Source organism: Ovis aries, chromosome 21 (assembly GCF_016772045.2).
Source record: "Ovis aries strain OAR_USU_Benz2616 breed Rambouillet chromosome 21, ARS-UI_Ramb_v3.0, whole genome shotgun sequence".
Lineage (NCBI taxonomy): Eukaryota > Metazoa > Chordata > Mammalia > Artiodactyla > Bovidae > Ovis > Ovis aries.
The window spans coordinates 15,929,981-15,955,792 of record NC_056074.1 but is presented as its reverse complement, the minus strand read 5'-3'; the positions used below and the strand labels follow the sequence as shown (position 1 = coordinate 15,955,792).

Genomic DNA, 25,812 nt, shown 5'->3' with positions numbered 1-25,812 from the left:
ACTATCATCTTCATTTTTCAGAAGGGGAAACTGAGAATTTTAGAATTTATACTCCTTGCCTGAAGGCACAGAGCTGGTAATGTGGTGGAGCTATGATTCCAGCACTCATGTGCCTCCCCCCAACTCTATCTTATGCATCAAGAGGTCCTAGTTTCATTATATTGAAATTTTTAATACCTGCCTATATACTCAAATTATTTCTTATTCTCTCCTCAAAGATAAATGTAATTTTAAATGATTAAAAATTTACAGACATTGTTTGGAATTAAAATTAATTCATTAATTAAGATTAATGCAGGATAATTAATTCATTATCCAGATGAAGAACTTGCATAAACTTTATGAATAAAAATCTCTTTGCTCCAGCTATAGCACAAAATGAACATAGAACAAATTATCAGTTCATTAGAAAGTTGTGGCTATTTTACAGTTATTTCATCATAAAAATTGTACTACAAAGAATCCTAAGAATTCTCACCAGAAAAATGCTCCAACATTCCATTTGTGTAACCATTAGTGACATACCAAATACGTTTCTCCATCTTATTAATAGAGAAGTTGGTATTCTTTGAATAGTCCCTTTTCAAGAAGAAATATGTTAAAGCCAGATCAAAAAATCTGTTTTCCAGTTTTAGTAAAAATTACTGAAAAAAATCCATATACTCTGAAGAATGTGATAATAAGAATCTCAGCAATAAGGGAAGAAGACATATTGGTACTGAAAGATTTCCCATAAAGTATTATTTCAATAGTGAAATACTGATATCCGGAACTGTGAAATCTGAAAATTAACATTAACAGAGCTCCAACAATGTTAACACATACTTTAAGCTAACTGTAGAGGAGACACTGCTGATTTTAGATGATATGGCTACCAATGACAGAAGTAAATAAAGAGACATAAATTACAGAACTTTGAAGGTTATTTTCTAATAGTTCCACTGGCAGCAGCTGAGAGGAAAGCTGAGATCCATTAGCACAATTCATGGTTACTATAAGATGTTATATTCACAAAGGCAATAATCTGCTTTGTGAATTATTGCAGCAAATCTCTGTTTTGTGTTTTTGATGAGATGCTAAGGTTTCAAACATCATAAGCGGGAAGGAAAAGTTAACTCAAGAGCAAAGCAGGACATGACCTCAAGTTCTGCTGCTCCCACAAGAGTCAACCAGGCAGATCTCTGCTTTTGAGCAAAGGGTAATGTCCTCTTGACTCACTGAAGATCAGCGTCTTATCCTTCCATGTACTCTCAAATGGCTAGCAAAGTGCTTGGCAGCTAGTAAGTGCTCAGTAAATGTTAACCTGAACATTACCATGCTGGCAGATCTTGATTTCTTAGGGGCAAAAACTACATAGTTTCAAGTAATTTCATAAATGGATTAAAAAACATTTCCCCACAGCTGCTAATTTGTTAGAGTTCTCCTCAAATCTGAAAATAAAAATCAATTGTTTCACATGATTTTCATGTTCAGTGAGAAAATACTCACCCTAAAGCAGCATCCATCATTTTCAGTGATCAACATCTGCATCCTCAAACTGTCCAGCAACTGTTGGTGTAGTATCTACCTCCATCCCATCTGAAGAAAAAATTAGCCACTGAGCAAGTCTACTAAGCACTTCCGATAGTGAAGTCAGCTTAGATTTCAACCAGAAGGAAGCTAGCGCCCTCTGCTGGTAAGAGTTGCTATTTCTTTCTCTTGACAATTAAAACTGCCAAGGAACAGTCTTAAGAAAAATGCCACCTGGGGATTTAGGCCAAGTTAAAATTAGTCTGTGTATTTAACTTTCACTTTGCAACTCTCAATCTCAGCACTGCAAGAACTCCAGGCAGGGACTTTCAAATGCAGCAAGCATCCATTTTTCACTCTTCACAGAGCTGTGCTAGATGCTTCTCTGTGCAACTTCTTTTTCTAAAGCATGAAGTACTAAGTTTACAACATAATTCAGTAGAAAAGACTGAAATAAATAAGTAAAGTGAGATTCTTACTTATCTCTGTTTTTTTAATCTCATTGAAAAAAAAAAAGATGGGGGAGAACCAACAACCAAAAAAAGCCCTCTGGAAAGAGCTGTCTAAAGCTGCTTTCGCCACTTCTATACCTCCCACTCACGCTCAACTCTTTAGCCCACCACAAACTGGCTTCTGCCCACAGCCCATTGGCACCCCACCACCTGGACATTCAGCAGGACATACAAATGAAACACTTATATAAAATTAACTCACCTTTCCACATAGAAAATACATCCCTTTCCAGAAGGATACTTCTTACTTGCCCAACCCAGAAACCCCTACCATATCTCTAACTTCTGCTGCTTCTCTCTCTTAAATACCTCTCAAATTTGTTCAGTCTTTTGACATTACTGCCACTCCCCAGGCCACTATCTCTCATCTAATTTAAATCATAAGCTACTTAACAGGGTTTCTTTTCTTTCCTCTAGTATTTCCCTCTGCAATTAATTTTTTGTATCACAGCCAGAGTCATCTTCTAAAACACTAATCAAACTAAAATTCTTCAATGGCTTCCCACTGACTTAAACACAGGTTGAAATTCTTTAACACAGCTTTCAAGTTCCTTTACTATACAGTCCAGTTCACTATTCCACCTTTATCTGTTGCCATAATAGCTACCCATCACACTCAAGAATTCCAGATACAATGAACTTTCAGTTCCACAAAGCTGAATGGTCTCTTGATCCTTCACACATGACTGACTCCCTGACCTGCCTCTCTCCCCAAACTGTATGTAATCCCTCTTCACTTGGTTCATTTTTATTTATCTTCAGACTTTGGCTTAAATGTCACTTACTCCATGAGGTTTGAATCTCTCCCTGACTGTCCAGCCTCTGATTCCATAGTTCCTCAAGCTTCCCCTTTATCTCAATGTTGTATCACAATGTACTGTAACTACCTAACTAGTTAATTTCATTTTCTCTCCACTAGAATGCCATTGATAGATATTAACTGCATCTTCCTTAGGCACTCCTGTATTCTCTCTACCTGCCACAGTAGCTCAACAAACACCTCTTACATAAACAAACACATGAAGCACTGAAATGCCACCAGCAGAAATTTCACTATGGATTTATCAGAATATCATGTTAAATACCGTGAATATATTATTTTAAAAATAAATTTAAAAAAAGAAATTGCACAGGTCAAATTTAATAAGTGGAAAAAAGAGTGATGTGGGTTCCCAGAATTTAAGAAGACAGAGAATGGTTTAAGCTGAAGAAGTTTTATGTATAGGCAACTCAATACGTCAGTGAGGCTTAGGAATACAAGTCCAATTATCTCACTTTAGCAACAAGTGTTTGTGACCTTAAAGTCAGTTGCTATAAAGCATTAAATAAAAAGCTCTATAATTAAAAACAACAAAAAGCCTTCAGTGATGAAAGGTTTTTTAATGTCCAAGGGTACTCTTCAGCTAATCACTATAATAAAAAAAAGGAGTATCTTGAATTCTTCCAGCTAAGATTTTGGTACAGCACTAGAGATCACCCGAGTCACCTAACCCTAAAGCCTATGTTAGAGGCTTACCATGTAGGGCTTAAAATGGAGAGGAGACACAACCAACAGTAACATGATCCAAGCCTAATTCCAAATTAAATATCCCAGAACTTCAGGACCCTCAGGTCAGAAAGCTATGTGCATGGAGATAATGATCACAACATTCTGAGAGAAACTTAAATATCAATAAAAGAAAAACTATGGAAACCCTCTTTAAGAACATTCTGCATCACTAAAAATTAGAAGTGTTAAGATTCTGTAACAACACAAAATACCGAACTGAATACATAGAGGATGCAAGAAATGCTCGTAACAGTATCTGGCAGATTGTTTTTACACATTAGCTTATTTAATACCCTTACCGCTTATTAGCTATTTGACTGCAAGCTAGGTATGTGACCTTTCTGTGCCTTAGTTTCTTCATCTATAAAATGGGGATCGTAACAGCATCTACTGTGGAGAAGGAAATGGCAACCCACTCCAGTATTCTTGCCTGAAATCCCATGGACTGAGGAGACCAGCGGGCTACAGTCCATGGGGTCGCAGAGTCAGACACGACTAAAGCGGCTAAACAACATCATCTACCAGAGGGTTCTTGGAAGAATTAAATGTGTAAATACATATAACGTGCTTCCATCAGGATTTGACACATAGGAACACTACCTAAATGTTTTCTTGAGGGTAGTAGGAACAAGACTGGAGACAAGTGGTGCAAAGACAGAGGTGTCTCTCCAGAGTCCGAGAGAACTTATATGGTGAATATCGGTGACACAGAGTGTTCTCAGAAGATAAATAAGGCACAGTGAGGTGGAGGAAAGAATGATGTGAAGCAAAAAATTTCCTACTATAAATCCAGTGTGAGGAAAAAAGGACCTATGTTTGGAGCATAGCAGTAGTTATAGCAAGGAGATCTGAAAAGTCATTTAAAGGAAAAATCCATAGCACTCAGTATTAGACTAGGGGGAATAAATGATAAAGGTGGAATCAAAAGAATACAAAACCTACAGATTTTTGTAAGTCAGGGAAAAAAAAGTTTTAAAAAACTTACATATAGTTCGTATTCTACGTAATTCTGCATTTGCTTCCTACACTATCAAGAATTAATTCTGAGTACTCACCTTCATAATCTCTTATTGAATCTTCTGTCCGGACTCCAGCCATGTTATACTGGCTGCTCACAGACTGAGAAAGCATTCCTTCCAATCTCTCCAGTGTGGCTTGGCCTTCTGCTGTTAAATGGGATAATCCTTCTTCATAGGTATAAAATGTAGGGATGTCCCCCTGCCCTTGTTCTAAATAAATTAAAAGCTTTTAAGCCATTATAGAACAATTAGGGGGAAAAAAAGACAATCAATAATGCATCTACCGAAGATAAGGTACAGTGAAAAAAGGCTTCAAGGAAAACACGCAACATTTATTCAACATACACACATCAGCCATCTACTGAAGACAAAGATAAACAGAAAATGTCTTTACTCTCTAAGATGAGAAGGGATTCTAAGAGTTAACAAGCAAGTATATAGCAATTCCCAAAGAAGCAAATGTCCAGGGACTAGAAGGAAAAGAGGGTGCTCCTAAGATTACAGAGTTTTATCCCAAAGTAGGAATTTTACATGAGTGTTTTTTCCTGATTAAAATGCATCCTGCTTTAAAAAAACCAGAAATTCTGGAAAATACAAACAGGATTTAAAAATTAAATTACCCTGAAACTTCAGCAAAGATGAGAATGTATTTAGATGTATATAAAGCAGAATCCCAGAAATGAGTCTGTCTCAGGCCAGGAGGTGGTACATATGGAGGCAACAGCTTTAGGGAGCCAAACTGGTATCCATGAGAAAAGAGAAGAAATCAGCAGACACCTCAAGTAACAAGACTCCATACAAAGCTAGTGACTATATTTTGCTCTGGGGAGGTAAAGGGAGATAATCTTAGATAAATGAAGTATGGTTCTGGGAAAAAGACATCACCTTGGCAATGAGGTGGTTGATGGAATACATTAAAGATGTAGATGATACAGATTCCAAGCAGTGGAGAGAGAAGGCTTGTTTTCTGGGAGCAACTTCATCAACTTAAAACGATTCTCCCAACTACCCACTATCTTATCAGTCTTTCCTTCCGTTTATTTCTATTTTCTTCCCCCAGAGGGGGGAAGAAAACGTATTTCTATGTTTTGCCCTCAAGCTTGGGACGCCTGATTTTTTTAACATTTTCTAACTTGGCTGAGACATGAATTGTGCCACTCACTTTTATTAAAAACTAAGTTACATGGATACTTAAGAGATATAAAAGAATTATAATCCCATACTCTATACATGTTTAAAATGAAACACACATACATAAACGTTTTAAATACATACAGAAACACTCAAAAAAATCCACTTCACTAACCATGGGCTTCCACATCATATTCGTCTCCATCGTAATCATCTGAATCTTCATCCTCAGGATCTGGATGCAAAGCCTGGCACTCACACATTGCAGTGAACATTGCCTCCACTGAACAAGTAAATTTAAAATTTCTCATTATTTTTTTTCTGATTAATGTACAATAAAAATCAAATAAGACAACCATCAGGGCAAATAAATTTAATGAGTAGACAAGAGGTATATTGGTGGTGATTTAGTTGCTAAGTTGTGTCCAACTCTTGCGACCCCAAGGACTGTAGCCTGTCAGACTCCTCTGTCCATGGGATTCTCCAGGCAGGAATACTGGAGTGGGTTGCCATTTCCTTCTCTAAGAGGTATATTGCTGCTGCTGCTGCTGCTAAGTTGCTTCAGCCGTGTCCGACTCTGTGTGACCCCATAGACGGCAGCCCACCAGGCTCCCCCATCTGTGGGATTCTCCAGGCAAGAACACTGGAGTGGGTTGCCATTTCCTTCTCCAGTGCATGAAAGTGAAAAGTGAAGGCGAAGTCACTCAGTCGTGTCCGACTCGTAGTGACCCCATGGACTGCAGCTCACCAGGCTCCTCCGCCCATGGGATTTTCCAGGCAACAGTACTGGAGTTGGGGTGCCATTGCCTTCTCTGAAGAGGTATACTAGGGTCACAGTATTTACAAAATATGCCAAATTTCAAGGAAAATCAATCTTGACAGCAATGGACAAGCCACAAAATATTAATAATAAGACCTCTTTTTGAAATATTACTGAAATCTCTTCATGCCTTGGATTTTCCAAGAAAAAGCATCAGAGTCCTGGTCAGACTGCTGGCATCAGGGTGAAGGCCCTCAAGGCAGCGCTCTGTCCAGTTGTCCTGGCATCATCCACTTCAGAACTGCCATGAGCCCTCTGTCCTCTATTCAGTGAGATTCACAGTCAACAGCACCAAGTCCATAAATAACAGGTCCCTCCATTCACAAAACACACCAGTGACATGGTATCTACTATACTCACTTCATTCACAATGTTTATATTAATAGGCATCTGGTCCTCAATGATACTACAGATGCTAAAATGAAGAAAAAGCAACAGAACAGAGGTAATGAGAGTGAGGGCTTCCCTGGTGGCTCAGTGGTGAAGAATCCATCTGCCAGTGCAGGAGACATGGGTTCGATCCCCAGATTGGCAAGATACTCTGGAGAAGGAAATGGCAACCCACTCCAGTATTCTTACCTGGGAAATCCCATGGACAGATGAGCCTGGTAGGCTACAGTCCATGGGGTCACAAAAGATTCAGATACAACTTAGCGACTAAAACAAGAAACCATAACAACAAATGAGGATGAAGGTGTGTGTGTGTGTGAGACGGGGGCAGGGGATAGAAAGAATGCTTGGTACTTAAAAGGGGAAAAAATCAAATGTTCTACAGGATACTCACATGCTGATTTATCACTAGGCACAAATCTAAACTCAGCAATAGGTTCAATGTCATCATCACTATCTTCCTCCTCTTCATCAGCAACCAATTCTTTTGATTCTTCTAGAAACGGTATAAAAAAAGTTTTTTAATGATGTTTATGTTTAAAAATAAAATCTTAAAAGTATTTCTTAAAGGATGTTTAACAATACATCTAAATATTACATTTTTTTTACTCCCAATTATAAAACATTATTTTAGAGCTAAAAAAAGACTCTGGATAGTCTCTCTGGTCTAGTCACACTGTACTTGAAGTTCTAGGGATACCAAGCCCCAACATCATGGTAGGGGGTGAGGAAACCCAGAGAGTCAGACCTCTAACAATTAGAGTTCCACTGTCATGTCTGTTTATTCCACCATGAAACAATGGGTTCAGCAGCAGTCTGTAAACCACTGTGATTCATCATCAACAACTTACAGATAAGAAATCTAAGGCCCATAAAAATTAACTGACTCAAAAGATAAATTAATAAAGTCTATTGGCAAGAAAAAGCTACAAATGTTCAATAAAGAGAACTAGCACATCCTGTTGGTCAAAATGGAAACTGCTAAAATCACTCCTGATGTATATATCCTATTACCCAGCAACTCATCTAAGTACATGAATGTTCCCTGAAGTACTTTATGTACTATAGAAAATATAAGAAATAAATGTTAATTAAAAAAAGGAAATAGACGTATTGTAGCTTGATTGTATTATGTTCAGTAGATAATATCTGAAAATGAATGTGATTTATATGTATCAAAATGAAGGAATTTTAAAACATAATTGAGTAAAAGAGCTCATTGGAGAATATATATAATAGCATTTGCATTAAAGTTTTAAACGCAAAAGAGAACCATTATATTGCTTAAGGGTGTATATATATACTCAGTAAAAATCTGAAAGCATAGACAGGAAGGACACGCATCATCTTTAAGAAAAACTCTGGAGACAGAATTAGGAATGAAATGGGGAGGGATATAAAAACAAATTTCCATAGTATTAATATAATTTTATTTCTTTTAGACTAATTATGAAAAAATGTTAGAATTCACATTGGATATTACATAATAAAATTTTTTTAAATTATTCTGAACTTTTCAACATATGAATTATTTCATAATGTTTTTTTAAAAAGGTGAATAAAACAGACCCCCAAACCACCAAAACATGTTCAACAAATCATCTTAAAAATACAACTTCTGTTTAGCATATTACAGTTGCCATTTTGAAAAAATGTTAATTCTCCGTATAGATGGAGATAAAGTAGAAAGGCATTCAAAGTATATACTTTCTGGAAAGCAAGCTGACAATATATGTTAAGAGCTTTTTAATAAGGGGTACCCGCTATATTTTTTAACTTTTATTTTTATAAGTCACGCAAGTTCACTGAATAATGAAAAAATACAGATAAGCGAAAAACACAAAATTTTAAATGGCTACTATTAGCAACTTTAAGTAACAGATATAATAGAACTTTTCTGTCCTGTTTCTGATGTTATTAAATTGTTACATAAAAGAAATGTCTTCTGTAAAATAGTAAAATACAAAAATACTGGACAGTTCTAAAAACTTCTTAGTAGTTGAATACATTATGGTACTACCAAACTTTTTCAATGCATTTTAAAAAATGGTATCATACTGTAACTATTGTTCTATAACTGACTGGACATCACTTTTCAAACCATAAATTGAAGCTGGTACAAAAATAATGGAAAGAGTCAAGATGGATTCAAAGTAAAAAGTCCCTACCCCTCCAGTCCTCTCCCTAGAAATAAACCACTATTAACATCTTCTTTTATATATCTATAGGTATCTATCTAAAGGCAATAAAGAGAAATGTAATATAGCATTTTTACAATTAGGAAAAAAACACCACTATGACAAACATTAATCATCTAGTACTAGATCACAGTAGTGACCACCATAGTCTGTCTCCTTAAACGTTTCTAAAATTTTAGGAATGGGAACGTATTTTTTTAGTTATTTAAAAAATAATCTAATGTTCTCAACAATAAGCTGATGGTCTACTTTAGTGGTTAATGGAGGTAAGCCAAACAGGGGGAAAAAAAAAAAAAAAAAATATATATATATATGGGGCTTGAAGAATCAGGACAAGAGGACCAAAGGCTAGAAAAACAGGATCCACATCTGTGCAACTTATAAAAGTGCAGTTCCAGATAAACAGAAATGGAGAAGTATTAAAATAAAGGTGATGGAAAAAAACTATTCCCTAGTAAGACAGAAAAGTTTTACTTATTTTAGTAAGAGTTTTAATTCCATCTATCTCAAGAAGATAATCATATAGAATAAATGCTTAAAATACCTACCCCAAACCTACTGAATCCTTATTACCCAGGTTTGGGACTCCCAAAATTTGTATTTTTAACAAGTTTCCAAGGTGTTTCTAGTGTGCAGCCAGGTTTAAAAACCAAAAATTACTATAATGCCCTAATTATTCTGGATAAAATGGAAGCTCAGAGAGATGAAAATGACTTGCCTACCAAGTTAATGACATAGTTTTCTTATTCAGTGTGCTTTTCCTTTTAGCTAGCTTTATTCAAACCCTACCTCTCTATTTTCTGACATACACCTTTGTCCAATGCCAATGCTCTACACTACTTATGAGCGTGTCACACCAGAATTTAAAACTGACTAACAAGATATCTCTAAAATTTCACATCTACAAATGAATGGCAAAAGAAAGGGCGGGGGTTGGAGGGGTGGCACAGGGAGGGTGGATTCCCTGGCAGTCCAGTGGTTAGGACTCAGGCTCTCACTGCCAGGACCTTGCATTCCATCCCTGGCCGAGCAACTAAGATCCTACAAGCCTTGTAGTGTGGCCAAATAAATAAATAAATAATAAAAATAAATAGAAATAAATAAAATTTCATGTCTATATATGAATGAATGAATGAAAGCTTTCAACTAAACATGGCATATAAACTCTTGGTTATAAAATCATAGTTGCAGATACTTAGATGGGAAGTGAACTTTGTGTCCAAGGCCACCTCATCTGGAAGTCTCACTACAACACAAGGTCAACAGTTTTTTACTTTTCCTTCAGTTCAGTTCAGTTCAGTTGCTCAGTCGTGTCTGACTCTGCGACCCCATGAATTGCAGCACGCCAGGCCTCCCTATCACCGCCTCCCTGTCTATCACCATCTCCCGGAATTCACTCAAACTCACGTCCATCGAGTCAGTGATGCCATCCAGCCATCTCATCCTCTGTCATCCCCTTCTCCTCCTGCCCTCAATCCCTCCCAGCATCAGAGTCTTTTCCAACGAGTCAACTCTTCGCATGAGGTGGCCAAAGTACTGGAGCTTCAGCTTTAGCATCAGTTCTTCCAAAGAACACCCAGGACCGATCTCCTTCAGAATGGACTGGTTGGATCTTCTTGCAGTCCAAGGGACTCTCAAGAGTCTTCTCCAACATCACAGTTCAAAAGCATCAGTTCTTCGGCACTCGGCTTTCTTCACAGTCCAACTCTCACATACATACACGATCACTGGAAAAACCATAGCCCTGACCTTAGTCGGCAAAGTAATGTCTCTGCTTTTGAATATGCTATCTAGGTTGGTCATAACTTTTCTTCCAAGGAGTAAGCGTCTTTTAATTTCATGGCTGCAGTCACCATCTGCAGTGATTTTGGAGCCCCCCAAAATAAAGTCTGACACTGTTTCCACATCTATTTCCCATGAAGTGATGGGACCAGATGCCATGATCTTAGTTTTCTGAATGTTGACTTTTCCTTACCCTCTTTCAAATTCCACTAAATTTTTATCTACCTCTGGACGCTTCCCAATGTCAAGAGTTTTAAAATCTCACACCAAAAATATTTTCAAATCGCTAAATCAGTCATTATCACTTAATGAAGCAGGGTGTGCCAAAAGTCTTAAAATTAAATAATTAGTGTCACACAGTATAAATGCTCATCTTATATCTGAAACCTTATTAAAATCCCAAATTGGAGGAGCAATAGCTCAAAAGGAAAATACATGGCATTGTTTCTTACATGCTATTTCAAAAAGCAAAGCACTATCTTGAAATCAAAAGTTTACTAAAATGTAACAATAGTCTTTCAACTCCAAAGTTATTCATTCTCACAAAGGATGAATATATTAAACTAATATACTATATAAACTTTAGTTATACTTAAAAAATCAAGCATAAGCTTTTATTTCATGCCTAACTTGTTTCTCACTCAGAATTCTTGAAACTCACTGTGAAAGTGGCTCAGGCATGTCCAACTCCTTGTGATCCCATGGACTATACAATCCATGGAATCCTCTAGGCCAGAATACTAGAGTAGGTAGCCTTTCCCTTCTCCAAGGGATCTTCCCAACCCAGGGATCAAACCCAGGTCTCCCATATTGCAGGCAGATTCTTTACCAGCTGAGCCACAAAGGAAGCTCAAGAAAACTGGAGTGGGTAGCCTATCCCTTCTTCTGGGACCTTCCTGCCCCAAGAATCAAACCGGGGTCTCCTGCATTGCAGGTAGGTTCTTTTTTTTTTTCAAGGCGAATTCTTTACCAACTGAGCTCTCAGGGAAATTCACTATGGAGAGCCTAAAAAATGGATTTTAAAAATCTTTCTTACTTCTTCTTCATCAACCACACTAGATTTTTACAACTCTGTTGTTTCTTCCATCTGCAAGATGTGGGAATCTTGTACCATAGGGTTTCTCAATCTTGAGACAATAATATTGACATTTGGACTGGTTAATTCAATTCTCTGTTGTGGGAGCCTGTCCTAGGAATTGCAGGATGTTTAGTAGTATCCTTGGCCTCTAACTAGATGCCAGTAGCACTCCTCTCCACCTCTAGTGGTGACAAAAACGCCATGACAAAATATAACTGCCAAATGTCAGGAGAGGGCAACATGTCCACCATTAAGAACTATTTCTATAACAAAACAAGACAGGTTCTATCCTAAACTCTTAGAAGGGAAGCATATGGATCCAAGCCTCTAAGGGTGCTAAAGGTAAATGCCTTTACACAGAGAAATAACAACAAACTCAAGAGGAGAAACAAGAAATGCAAATGCATAACAGCTAAATAATTTTAAATGCAACTATTAATATGTAGAAAGTAAAAGGCAGTGTGCAAATTATTTTACTGTGCTGAAATTTTGCTTAAGAAAGTATTATCCAAAATAAGTGAATGGCTTGAATACTACACTGATTATCATCAGTGACTGCTTTTTGAAATATACTGCCAAAGGAAGCTCAAGATTAAATTATACCATACATACCTCCAAATTTGGCATTCACCATAACATACAGATGCTCTCGCGGATAGGCGTTTAGGTCCCTGGATACTGCATGCAAACTAATGGTGGGGTATTCCAGAGAGAATCCTAATCCAGAGCCATCTAACCAAGACAGGCGGCTGAAAAATATGTGTTAAGTGGATTATTTGAAGAAATTAAATCCTAATTTGATGTCCTAACGTTTATAAAGCTTCAGCTTGGACATATATTAATATATATGTGAATAAATTCAAGCATATTGTTTAGAAATTTCCTAAAAGAAGAAAATTTGCAGCAGGAATTTAATTTCTTTAAGACAATTCTGTTATAGTTCACTTTCCCCTATCTAAATATCCAAACAGGTTTGAAATGCTACTTTTCTTAAGTCACATGTATGTTTCTATGCCTTTTTATGCTTGTTTATATTTGAAATGTCTTCAGGCATCTTCTTTGGTTTGGCAAATCTTTTTCATCTGGGTAAGTCCCAGTCTTTCCATAAACCCTCTCTTCGATTATTCCAGTGCAATGATCTCTTCTTTTCTTAAACTGCACTTAGGCTCAGCAATATACTACTGAGCACCTAACTCTGTGGTAATGAATTTTATATGTATTGGACAGAACATGAGTTACTTGACAAAGCTTTAACATTCTTCAAAATCACTGCCACAGTGCTTAGCATGTAAATATGCAATACCTAAGAAGCACTAATTTCTCCACTAATCCTACATTAAATAACATACACATGAAATGGTTGTAATAACACAAGCTGGAAAATAATCATCATATTGAAAAGCAGACGTTATGAAGCCTTTCATTTATTCTGCAACTTAAGGAGAAAGCCACAAATAAGCAATGTCTAGTTATCCCTCAAAAGTGGTCAATACAAATATTTTATTGCTTTAACAAAGGAAAAGAATCAGGAAAATCAGTAACTGAGTTTTGAGTAAGGACTGGTTGACTTTTTCGGTAATACTTCACCTATCTGGAACTGCACCATTTAGCAGGGAAAAAAGTTTCAAAAAAGATGGTTAAGAAACCACAAAAATGTTAATAAAATAAAAGCTAATGCACTATACTGGTTGCACAGGGCTGGAGGAAAATACAAAGTGACTGCTAACGGGTGTCAGTTTCTTTGGGGGACAATGAAAATATTCTAAAATTCCTGAATATTCTTATATTCAGGAATTGGGAATTCCCTGGCAGTCCAGTGGTTATGACTTGGTGCTTTCAGTGTTGGGGCCCAGATTCAATCCTTGGTTGGGGAATTAAGATCCCACAGGCTGTGCAGCATGGCCAAAAAATAAATAAGAAATTAAAACTAAATAACACTGTGTTGATGGCTGCACAACTCTGTTATATATACCTATTTATTAATATATAACATATTTATGTATGTTATATATATTATATGTATGCATGCCAAGTCGCTTCAGTCACGTCTGACTCTTTGTGATCCCATGGACTGTAGCCCATCAGGCTCCTTTGTCCATGGAATTCTCCAGGCAAGAATAGTACAGTGGGTTGCCATGACCTCCTCCAGGGGATCTTCCCCACCCAGGAACTGAACCCGTGTCTCCTGCTGCTCCTGCACTGCAGGCAGATTCTTTATTGCTGAGCCACCAGGGTAGTCCTATACACACACACACATACACACATATATTTAAATACATGGATTGCATGCTATGTAAATTAGGTCAATGAAGCTTTTACTTTAAAAAGAAGTTAATGCAATAAAAACCCCATATCTTCTATTTCTATACAACTGTAACAAGCCTGGCAGTCTGAGATCTAAGGAAGCAAAAACAAACACAATAGTAGACCCTAGGACTTCTTGTGTGGGAACAATGACAGTTCAGCAGTCTGAGAGCATTCATACTCAATGTAAGGGGAGGCTGAGCTTTACACCTCAATCCCCCAAAGGAAATCAATGGCTAATAGCACAAAACAAGTGTGTAACACTTGACTCTCACTTACTTATAAAAGCAAAGGCATAAGTAGATTATGGTGAAAATTGTACAACTCTGTAAACACACTAAAACATACGGAACTGTACACTAAAACAGAAAAAAAGGCAAAAAAAAAAAGCACTGTCATTGAGAAAGGTTTCAACACGCTTATTGAAAATGAAAAACTAGGAAGCTTTTTAAAGTGGTAAAAGTTCTAGAATAACTCATTCCATTGGGTCCAAAGAAGTAGATTTTATTATTGTAGTTAGATTGCACGTGCTCTATGGGCCTTTCCTCTACTGCTTTCCTCTTAATGTGGAGAAGAAATAGTGCTCAGGCATCACAGAAGTACTGCCAGTTCCTTATTAAAACTATATTATTTAAAGCAAATAAACTCCTTTTTTCCTCACCTCAGAAATCCCCTGGCATTATCATAATTCAGAAAGGAGTATTCCAAATTTCAGTATCCAAAATGATTTGAAATACCCAGAGCCACAAAATTTTCTTTAATGACTCAATTAGGAGATGGAAAAGCTGAAAAACAAGTACAGACTCAGTGCCTGTAAATTATGGCTTTCACTTTAAAAAGCACATAATTACTGCTCTGTAGTTCCTTACTGCTGGCAGAACAAATGCTGTCTCCCCAGAGCATTTCCCGTGGAGCGCTCATAATCTTATATAGGAGCATGGATTATATACTCAACAGAACAGAAGACAGTTTCACTCAAAAGCAACATTTACTCTCATTATTAAGTTCTGATTTTTTACTTATTTTCTTCTCATATATTCTAGAAGAAAAGCCCTTCAAAACCAAACTATCTAACTATACCCTGTGCTGTGCTTAGTTGCTCAGTTGTGTCCAACTCTTTGCAACCCCATGGACGCCAGGCTCCTCTGTCCATGGGGCTTCTCCAGACAAGAACACGAGGGTGGGTTGACATGCCTTCCTCCAGGGGATCTTTCCAACACAGGGATCGAATCCAGGTCTCCCCTATTGCAGGTAGTCTTTACTGTCTGAGCCACCAGGGAAGCCCTAACTACATATCCAGTCCCAAAGAAACCATGAGTCACATAAGGGAAAAACAAGAATCTGGAAGCTAGTAAAGATACAGAGGAAATGTTGTGCTATCCTCCAATGGTTCCACACAAGAATTAACAGTGTACTTTATTCCTGGCATGGGGAAAAAGACAGGACAGAAAGGTAAGAGAGATCTTGAATTTAGGTTGGCTTAATTATCTGGCTTAAAATTTATTTGGGAATAAATATAAACTAAAAAAGAGCATTACTTATAAATTTAAGTTACCTATTTTTAATTTAAATATTTTATTTCACTTGTTTCAAATGATTTAATTTGAATGATTCATGCCTCTGTTCCTTTCTTCATTTGGACAAAAAGTCAAATTCCTATAAAAACTAAGCTTTGAAAATAAATCCAAAAGAGTTCCAAATCTCTCAATCTACATCTGAAAAACTACCTAAAAACAAATCAGACCCTGTTCCTCTTTGCCTAAAACACTGAAGTAGTTTGCACAATGCCTTTAGGCTATAAGCTAAGCTCAGGAACATGACTCCCTCCTTCTCCAGCTTTATTTATTTATTTTTGGTGGTGCTGGGTCTTTGTTGCGGAACAGGCTTTTCTCTAGCTGTGGTGCGTGGGTTTCTCATTGCGATGGCCTCTCTTGCTGCCGAGCACCGGTTCCAGGGCGCACAGGCTTCAGTAGTTGTCGCTCCCTGACTCTAGAGCACAGGCTCAACAGTTGTGGCTCGGGAGCTTAGTGGCATGTGGGATCTTCCTGGATCAGGGATTGAATCTGTGTCCTTTGCATTGGCAGGCGGATTCTTTACCACTGAGGTATCAGGGAAGCTCCTTCTCTAGCTTTACTATGTTTCCACTCTTTCTCCATTGGTCCCTCAGATAAAAGAACTGCTTGACTGTGTGTATGTGTGTGTGAACACACAATATATATCCTCACACACACATTGTTTCTCATCCTTGCCTCTGAGCATCCTGTTTCTTCTAATTAGAATGTTTCGTCTTAGACCCACCTCATTTACCTGGCTAACTGTCAATCTTCATTCATCACATCCTCTATGAAGCAATCCCAGTTTGTTGAGATCTTGACTCTGTCAAGACACAGGGACTTTCCTGGTAAGAATCCACCTGCCAGTGCAGGGGACACAGATTCGATCCCTGGTCCAGGAAGATTTCACACGCCACGGACCTGTCCTATGCGCCTCAACTACTGGTGCCCACATGCTCAACTACTGAAAGCCATGTGCCTAGAGCCCTGTGCTCCATAACAAGAAGCCTGAACACCATAATAAAGAGTAGCCCTGCTCACCACAATGAGAGAAAGCATGCGCAAAGCAAGGAAGACCCAACACAGACCAAAAAAAAAAGAAAGATTTGGAAATGCTAGGTGGGAAAGAACAAAAAGGGGCAAGAAACCAAAGAGGTAATGAATAAAGAGGGATGAAAAATGGTGTCCAAAGTACTGATAATATTCTACTCTTAACCTTGAGGTGCTATGCTGGTGTTAAATATAAAACTATCTATTTATAATTCATATTTTTGTATGTATATTTTATAAAAATACTTTTTAAAAAAGATGTTAGTAAAAAGTTGAAATAAATAATTTTTAAACAGTTAAGAGCTTAAAAGGAGTTTGTACTTCCTCACTATGGTTATACAAGAGAATGTCCTTATCCTTAGATTTTGGCACAAGTATTAATAGGTGAAGTGATGACATGTCTGCAACTCAAAAAGCTCAGAAAAAAGAGAGATAAATGTGGCCAAATGTTAAGACTGATGAATCTCTGTGAAGGAGCTATGGCTATTAATTTACAACACTTGCAACTTTTCTTTACCTTTGAAATTTATCCAAATGAAAAAACAAGTATAGGACCTTCCCCTAATAGGATTTATATTATACAGGAGACAGTACACAGAGAAGCCATGGAGAAAAGGGGGATTGTGTAGGGGCTAAGAATATGTGTTCCACTTTCCACTCCTTGAAAGAAAGGAGATCTTCCACTCCTTGCAAGATCTCTGAAGATCTTCTTGTCAATACCCTCAAATACTGCTTTTCAGATTTGATTTTATTTGACCACTCCTCTCTTTTTCCTCAAGTCTCTTCTTCCCTGGTGGCTCAGACAGTAAAGCATCTGTCTACAATGAGGGAGACCTGGGTTCGATCCCTGGGTCGGGAACACTCCCTGGAGAAGGAAATGGCAACCCACTCCAGTACTCTTGCCTGGAAAATCCCATGGACGGAGGAGCTTGGTGCAGGCTACTGTCCATAGGGTCGCAAAGAGTCCAGCACGACTGAACAACTTCACCTTCACCTTCTATAACATAACTTGTGTAGATGTGTCCCCAAGGTTCTATCCTTGGCCCTCTCTTCTTCTCAAGTATCTAATCTATTCATCTTTAACACAACTCTCCCAAGAAATATGCTCATATGTGCAACTAATCCACATTTGCAGACCAAACCCATTATCTGTACCTTACCCCAAACTTGATCTTCCTCCCATCCAAATTTCCTATCTGTGACTGACCAGAAAACTAAGCTTTGTTCAATGACTAGATTTCCTTCGAAAGCAAGGGGTTCTTTACATCTTTTTGTGCCTGCTGTGGCAGGGAGAAATTTGGCCTCTATGACTCTCACATCTCCTGGTGTCAAACCAGTGAATATGTTACATGGAAGAAGGGACTTTGTGTATGTAATTAAGGTTACTAATCAGGTCACAAGAAAAGAGAGATTACCCTGGATTATCTGTGTGGGTCCAACATAATCATGTGACTTCTTAAAAGCAGGGAATTTTCTGACTGCAGACAAAACTGATACAGAATAAAGAGAGAAGTGGAGGACAGGAAAAGATTCAGTGTGTGACTGTTGGCTTGAAGATGAATGGAACCATATGTCATGGAAATGAGAACTTCTATTCTACAATCTCAACATGTAAAACAAGTCTATGAAAGTAAAAACTGCTCCAGGTACCCAAATAAAAGGGCAATTCCTTCTAGGAATGGAAATGAGAGTTAGGTTCCTCTGGATACAACCCCTACCAGCGTGGGGGTGCAGGTGTTCCTCTCCCCACTCATACCTACAGAAAAAAACCTATACCCCCTTAACCAAGCTTTAAAATCCTGCACAATTTGCTCTAAACCTACATATCCTACCCAGGGCAACACCTCCCATTCCTGATCGCCGACGAGGCAGGCACTTCGATGACTCTTCTTCACTCAGGTCCTGAAACTCAAAATCCTGAGACCTTGAATAAAAAGCAGCACCCCATCAGACCTCCAGAAAACAGGTGGGTAGAAAGCACAATGAATGAGGCGAACACCGTCTGACGAAGACAGACATGAAGGCTCCGAGGAGAGGACACTGGAACACACGAGTCTTCTCCTCAGCAGAGGCACCTCAAAGGCAAAGCGGGGCACGCGCTCCCCCGCCCCACGGCCTCAGAAGTCTCAGTCTCCCTCACGCTACTCCGCACCGCCCGCGCCCGGCAGAGACGAGGCGAGCAGGAAGCCAGCCCTTGGAAACAGAGACTCTACCTTTCAGCGATGTAAAGGGTGCCGGTGCCGAGGCCCTTCCCGTTCAGCACAGCCTCGGTGTCTGGTTGCTGCTGCCGTAGGCCCTCAGCCGACCCGGGCGGCGGGAAACTTCTGAGGAAGCTCATTACTGCGAGGAGCGCCGAGACACCGGCCAGGAGCTGGCTGAGGCACCGCAAACCCTTCGCCGCGTCCCGCCCCGGAAGCAGTAGCAATTCCCCCCGGAAGTGTAACTTAGTCGGCCCCGGAATTCGAGCCCGTCTACCATAGAGATGAGACGTTCTAGGACAAGCTCTCACAGGCTTGAGAGAACTGAGTTTGTCAGGTTACGGCTTTTCCCTTCTCCCTCGGATTTCTAAGGCTCCAGGTTTGGAATAACGGAGTGTTCTCCCCACATCCTACTTCAGGATCGTCACAGCAACCTTGTGAGAGAGGAAGCACAGGAAATAATAAATTTCTTCTTTCTGCCGAAGTGGAAACGGAACCGTAAGGCAGGGAGTCTCTTGCCTGAGGTTGCATAGCAATGAGAGACCACACTGATTTACAAGTCGGTCACCTAAGTGGGTTCGGCTCTTCTCACCTGCGCCCGCCTCGTCTAGGCCTTGTTCATGTCTCAACAGCCACGCCCCAGACATCAGTATAGGTCCTAACGCCGTCCTAGTACACGAGCCACATATCCCCTGGTATCAGATGTGCAAACGAGCGCAAAGAGGTAATTAACCCTGGGTGAAAGGCTAGTTGTGTCAGCAAGCATATGGGGCGCTGAGGGGAAAAGAATTAATCCATTCGACTTGGAATTCTTTATTTCTTCACTAGACACTGAAAAAGTATTAAGAGCTAATAAAAACTTTTAAAATAATCATAAAAGTAGCTAATGGTAACCGGGTATTAAGTGTCAAGCCCCGTTCAAGGCTAAGTCGCTCCAGTTGTGTCCGACTCTGCGATCTTACTGACTGTAGCCCGCCAGGCTCCTCTCTTTACCCTTATTATTTCTTCATTTCCTCTGTGACAACTTTATGGGGAAGATGGAGCTGAAACGAGAACTAGTGGAAAGTAGTAGGAATAGATCCTGAGAGATCCTTCCCTGTGGCCTGAGCTTCCTCACAGCTTGGCAACTGGGTTTTGACGTTGAGCATCCCAAGAAAGAGAGTGGTATAAGCTGCACGGCCTCTTCTAATTTAGCCTTGGAAGTTACAGAGTGTAACCACAAGTAGTATCTGATGGTAACCACAAGTAGTATCTGATGGATTTTTCATCATTTTTTTTTTTAAATGTACTTTGTGGTCCTATATGCTTTGACATGCCTGCAGCCCTGGCTGACAACTTGACTGCAGGTTTGGGAGCGATCCTGAGGCAGAGGAATCCAACTAAACTGTGTCAGATTCATGGACGGACAGAAACTGTGAGATAATAGCTGTTGAATTTTGGTGTGTTTTTTTGTTTTTGCTTTGGTGTGCTGCAGTGCAAGCAGGTATCTTAGTTCCCCAAGCAGGGATTAAAAACTGTGCCCTCTGCAGTGGAAGCGTGGATTCTTAACCACTGAACCACCCAGGAAGTCCCAAATAGTGGTTTTTTAAGTAACTAAGTTTTGGGGTAAACACAGCAATAGATCACTAATATGCTTACTAAAGAGAAGAGAAAGAACCCTGAACAGTATTAACCACTGTGCTGCTGCCTAAAACACTTGACTTGGCAAGCTTATCCATGCCGAAGATTTGAATTAACCTGTGTGGCTGATTCCCAAATCTATATCTCTGTCCCAGAACTCTCTAATGAACTACAAATATGTATATATTTAACTACAGCCTGCTAGACATCTCCACTTGGAAGTGCTACAGGAGCCTCTCCATAAACTATGGACTTTGAGGGACAATGATGCATCAATGTAGGTTCATCAGTTGTAACAAATGTACCTCTGTAGTGGGGGATGTTGATTATGGGGAGGCTACGGGGAAACAGTGGAAACAGTGTCAGACGTTATTTTTTTGGGCTCCCAAAATCACTGCAGATGGTGACTGCAGCCATGAAATTAAAAGACTTACTCCTTGGAAGAAAAGTTATGACCAACCTAGATAGCATATTGAAAAGCAGAGACATTACTTTGCTGACTAAGGTCCGTCTAGTCAAGGCTATGGTTTTTCCTGTGGTCATGTATGGATGTGAGAGTTGGACTGTGAAGAAGGCTGAGCGCTGAAGAATTGATGCTTTTGAACTGTGGTGTTGGAGAAGACTCTTGAGAGTCCCTTGGACTGCAAGGAGATCCAACCAGTCCATTCTGAAGGAGATCAACCCTGGAATTTCTTTGGAGGGAATGATGCTGAAGCTGAAACTCCAGTACTTTGGCCACCTCATGCGAAGAGTTGACTCATTGGAAAAGACTGATGCTGGGAGGGATTGGGGGCAGGAGGAGAAAGGGACGACCGAGGATGAGATGGCTGGATGGCATCACGGACTCGATGGACATGAGTCTGAGTGAACTCTGGGAGATGGTGATGGACAGGGAAGCCTGGAGTGCTGCGATTCATGGGGTCGCAAAGAGTCGGACATGACTGAGCGACTGAACTGAACTGAACACGTGTGTGGAAGTGGGGGTATATGGGAATCTCTGTACCATCCTCTCTAACCTATTGTAAACCTACAACTGCTCTTATAAAATTAAGTCTTCATGAAAAAAGTTGAATTTACAGGAGTTCCCCACTACTCTAGTGGTTAGGATTCTGGGCTTTCACTGTCATGGCCCAGGTTCATTCCCTGGTCTAGGAACAAAGATTGCAAAAGCTGTGCGGTGTGGTGACCAAAAAAAATTGAATTTACAGTTTTCTCTCTCAATTCTGTTATTTTTCCAGTGTCCCGTCTTATGAAAAAATACCGCATTTCGTTGAGTTGCTCAGATTAGAAACCTGGCATTTATCATTATTTCCTTAAAACTCTTTTACTCTTCATATCCAGTAATACAGTAATAATAACTTTATTATTTTAACAAGAAAATAGCAACTAACACTTATGGAAGGCTTATGTGCTAGATACTGACTGTTTCAGGCACTTTGTTTCAACTAGTTTAATCTTCACAACACACCTAAGAAATAAATGCTGTCATTATTCCTATTTTACAAATAAGAAAACAAGTAAGGATTAAGTAACTTGCCCAAGTCCATAGCCACTAAAGTGGCAGAGTGTGATTTAGAAACTAAGCTGTTGGGCAGCACAGCCTACACATTTCAAGGACTACATTCTAATGCCTCCCATCAACCAAGTCCTGTCATTTCTTAATTCCTGTCTCAGGAGTTAAGTGTCACCTAACTCTTCCCCTACTGTTGCTCACTCAGGCCGTGGCATCTCTTAATTAAACTATTGTAAGAGCCTCTGGGATGCAAAAGTAGGAAGTCAAGAGATACCTGGAGTAACAGGCAAATTTGGCTTTGGAGTACAGAATGAAGCAGGGAAAGGGGTAACAGAGTTTTTCCAAGAAAATGCACTGGTCATAGCAAACACCCTCTTCCAACAACAAAAGAGAAAACTCTACACACGGACATCACCAGATGGTCAATACCAAACTCAGGTTGAGTATATTCTTTGCAGCCAAAGATGGAGAAGCTCTATACAGTCAACAAAAACAAAACAGAGCTGACTGTGGCTCAGATCATTAACTCCTTATTGCCAAATTCAGACTTAAATTGAAGAAAGTAGGGAAAACCACTAGACCAGATATGACCTAAATCAAATCCCTTACGATTATACAGTGGAAGTGACAAACAGATTTAAGGGATTAGATCTGATAGACAGAGTGCCTGAAGAATGATAGACAGAGGTTTGTGACATTGTACAGGAGGTAGTTGTCAAGACCATCCCCAAGAAAAAAAATGTGTAGGTGATGGAATTCCAGTTGAGCTATTTCAAATCCTAAAAGATGATGGTGGGAAAGTGCTGCACTCAATATGCCAGCAAATTTGGAAAACTCAGCAGTGGCCACAGGACTGGAAAAGGTCAGTTGTCAGTTTTCATTCCAATCCCAAAGAAAGGCAATGACAAAGAATGTTAAAATCACTGCACAACTGCACTCATCTCACACGCTAGCAAAGTAATGCTCAAAATTCTCCAATACAGGCTTCAACAGTACGTGAACCGTGAACTTCCAGATGTTCAAACTGGATTTAGCAAAGGCAGAGGAACCAGAGATCAAATTGCCAACATCCACTGGATCACTGAAAAAGCAAGAGAGTTCCAGAAAAGCATCTACTTCTGCTTCATTGACCAAGCCAAAGCCTTTGACTGTGTGGATAATAACAAACTGTGGAAACTTCTTAAAGAGATGGGAATACCAGACCACCTTATCTGCCTCCTGAGAAAACTGTATGCAGGTCAAGAGGCAACAGTTAGGACTGGACATGGAACAACAGACTGGTACCAAATTGGGAAAGGAGTACATCAAGGTTGTATATTGTTACCCTGCTTATTTAACTTATATGCAGAGTATATCACACGAAACGCCAGGCTGGAAGAACTAAAGAGCCTTTTGATGAAAGTGAAAGAGGAAAGCAAAAATGTTTTTCTTAAAATTCAACATTCAGAAAACTAAGATCATGGCATCTGTCCCATCACTTCATGGCAAATAGATGAGGAAACAATGGAAATAGTAACAGACTTTATTTTGGGGGGCTCCAAAATCACTGCAGTTGGTGACTGCAGTCATGAAATTAAAAGACGCTTGCTCCTTGGAAGTAAAGTTATGACCAACTTAGACAGAATATTAAAAAGCAGAGACATTAAAAAAAACAAAAGCAGAGACATTACTTTGCCAACAAAGGCCCATCTAGTCAAAGTCATGGTTTTTCCAGCAGTCATGTATGAATGTAAGAGTTGGACTATAAAGAAAGCTGAGTGCTAAAGAATTGATGCTTTTGAACTGTGTTGTTGGAGAAGATCTTGAGAGTCCCTTGGACTGCAAGGAGATCAAACCAATCCATCCTAAAGGAGATCAGTCCTGAATATTCATTGGAAGGACTGATGCTGAAGCTGAAACTCCAGTACTTTGGCCACCTGATGTGAAGAACTGACTCTTTAAAAAAGACCCTGATGATAGGAAAGATTGAAGGAAGGAAGAGAAGGGAACGGCAGAGGATGAAATGGTTGGATGGCATCACAAACTCGATGGACATGAGTTTAAGCAAGCTCTGGGGGTTGGTGATAGACAGGGAAGCCTGGCATGCTGCAGTCCATGGGGTCTCAAAGAGTCAGACAGGACTAAGACTGAACTGAACTGAACTGAACTGAAGAGCCTCCAAATTGGTCTTGGTTCAGTGAACCAAGAGGCCTCATAGTCTTTGGGTTAAAAGAGACAGGAAGGATTTAATCATGTAGTAAGTGTAGTATTGAAGTCCATACAGCCCCAGCTGCTATGGGATTGCTCTGCATGAGAATCCAGAGAGTACCTCATGGAGAACTGGGACTTGAGGGTGAGTTCAAAGACAAAGAAGATAAAGCAGGAGTGAAGGTGATTCCATCCAGTTTCCTGACCAGGGATCAACTCAGGGCCCCCTACATTGGGAGTGAGGAGTCTTAGCCACTGGATCACCAGGGAAGTCCCAGACTGTCTTTTTATTGTTGAGTTGTAGGATTTATTTATTCTAGATACAGGGAAGAATACTGGAGTGTGTTGCCATTTCCTAATCCAGGGGAATATTCCCGACCCAGGGATCAAACCCACATCTCTTGCATCTCCTGCACTGGCAGGTGGATGGATTCTTTACCACTGTACTAATTTATTTATGAGTAGAAAAATTAATTGTATTTCTATACAGTGACTCAGCTGGTAAGAATCTGACTGCAATGCAGGAGACCTGGGTTCGATCCCTGGGTTGGGAAGATCCCCTGGAGAAGGGAAATGCTACCCACTGCAGTATTCTGGCCTGAAGAATGCCATGGACTGTATAATCCATCAGGTCACAAAGAGTGGGACACAACTGGGCAACTTTCACTCACGGTGACTGCAGCCATGAAATTAAAAGATGCTTGCTCCTTGGAAAGATATCTATGACAAACAGACAGCATATTAAAAAGCTATAGTCAAAGCTGTGGTTTTTCCAGTAGTCATGTATGGATGTGAGAGTTGGACCATAAAGAAGGCTGAGCACTGAAGAATTGAAACTTTTGAATTGTGGTGCTGGAGAAAACTCTTGAGAGTCCCTTAGATAACCAGTAAATCCTAAAGGAAATCAAGCCTGAATATTCATTGGAAGGACTGAAGTTCCAATATTTTGGCCATCTGATGGGAAGAGCTGATTCATTGGAAAAGACCCTGATGCTGGGAAAGATAAAAGGCAAAAGGAAAAGGGGGTGGCATGAGATGGTTAGATAACATCACCAATTCAATGGACATGAAAATGAGCAAACTCCATGTGACAGTGGGGGACAGGGATGCCTAGCATGCTGTGGTCCATGGGGTCACAAAGAGTCCAACACAACTTAGCAACTGAACAACAACAACAACATTTATATACATTAGCAATGAACAACCTAAAAATAAAATTTAGAAAAAATTCCATTTATAGTAGCATCAAAATGAATAAAATACATAGGAATATATTTAACAATAGAAAACTACATAGAAAGCTAAAAATACTCTTGAAAAAAATTAAAACCTAAAACAAAAGGAAAGACACCTCTTTTAATCATGTTCATTGATTAAAAGGCTTATTATTGTTAAGAAA

At 39.4% G+C, this 25,812-nt stretch overlaps 1 protein-coding gene and 1 long non-coding RNA gene across 5 annotated transcripts in view; one reads left to right on the top strand and one right to left on the bottom strand.

Annotated features, from left to right (window-relative positions):
* CLNS1A (chloride nucleotide-sensitive channel 1A) overlaps positions 1-19,312 on the bottom strand; it is a 34,517-nt gene extending 15,205 nt beyond the window's left edge. For 2 of the 4 annotated variants that reach the window (XR_009597818.1, XM_004019434.6), the window contains exons 1-6: positions 19,109-19,312; positions 12,601-12,737; positions 7,325-7,426; positions 5,896-6,003; positions 4,626-4,799; positions 1,489-1,578 (exon numbers count right to left, since the gene is read on the bottom strand). Coding sequence is in view for 2 of the 4 variants with exons in the window: in XM_004019434.6 (XP_004019483.2) it covers positions 1,511-1,578; positions 4,626-4,799; positions 5,896-6,003; positions 7,325-7,426; positions 12,601-12,737; positions 19,109-19,233 (714 nt within the window). In the remaining 2 variants the exon portion in view is untranslated. The remainder of the gene's footprint in view (positions 1-1,488; positions 1,579-4,625; positions 4,800-5,895; positions 6,004-7,324; positions 7,427-12,600; positions 12,738-19,108) is intronic. The other 2 variants (XR_009597819.1, XM_012101712.5) reach the window with 1 other exon arrangement.
* Positions 19,313-19,373: 61 nt separating this feature from the next.
* On the top strand, positions 19,374-21,934 carry LOC132658345 (uncharacterized). The gene is made up of 2 exons (XR_009597821.1): positions 19,374-19,817; positions 20,416-21,934. It is a non-coding gene; the product is annotated as an uncharacterized LOC132658345 (long non-coding RNA).
* The last annotated feature ends 3,878 nt before the right edge of the window (positions 21,935-25,812 follow it).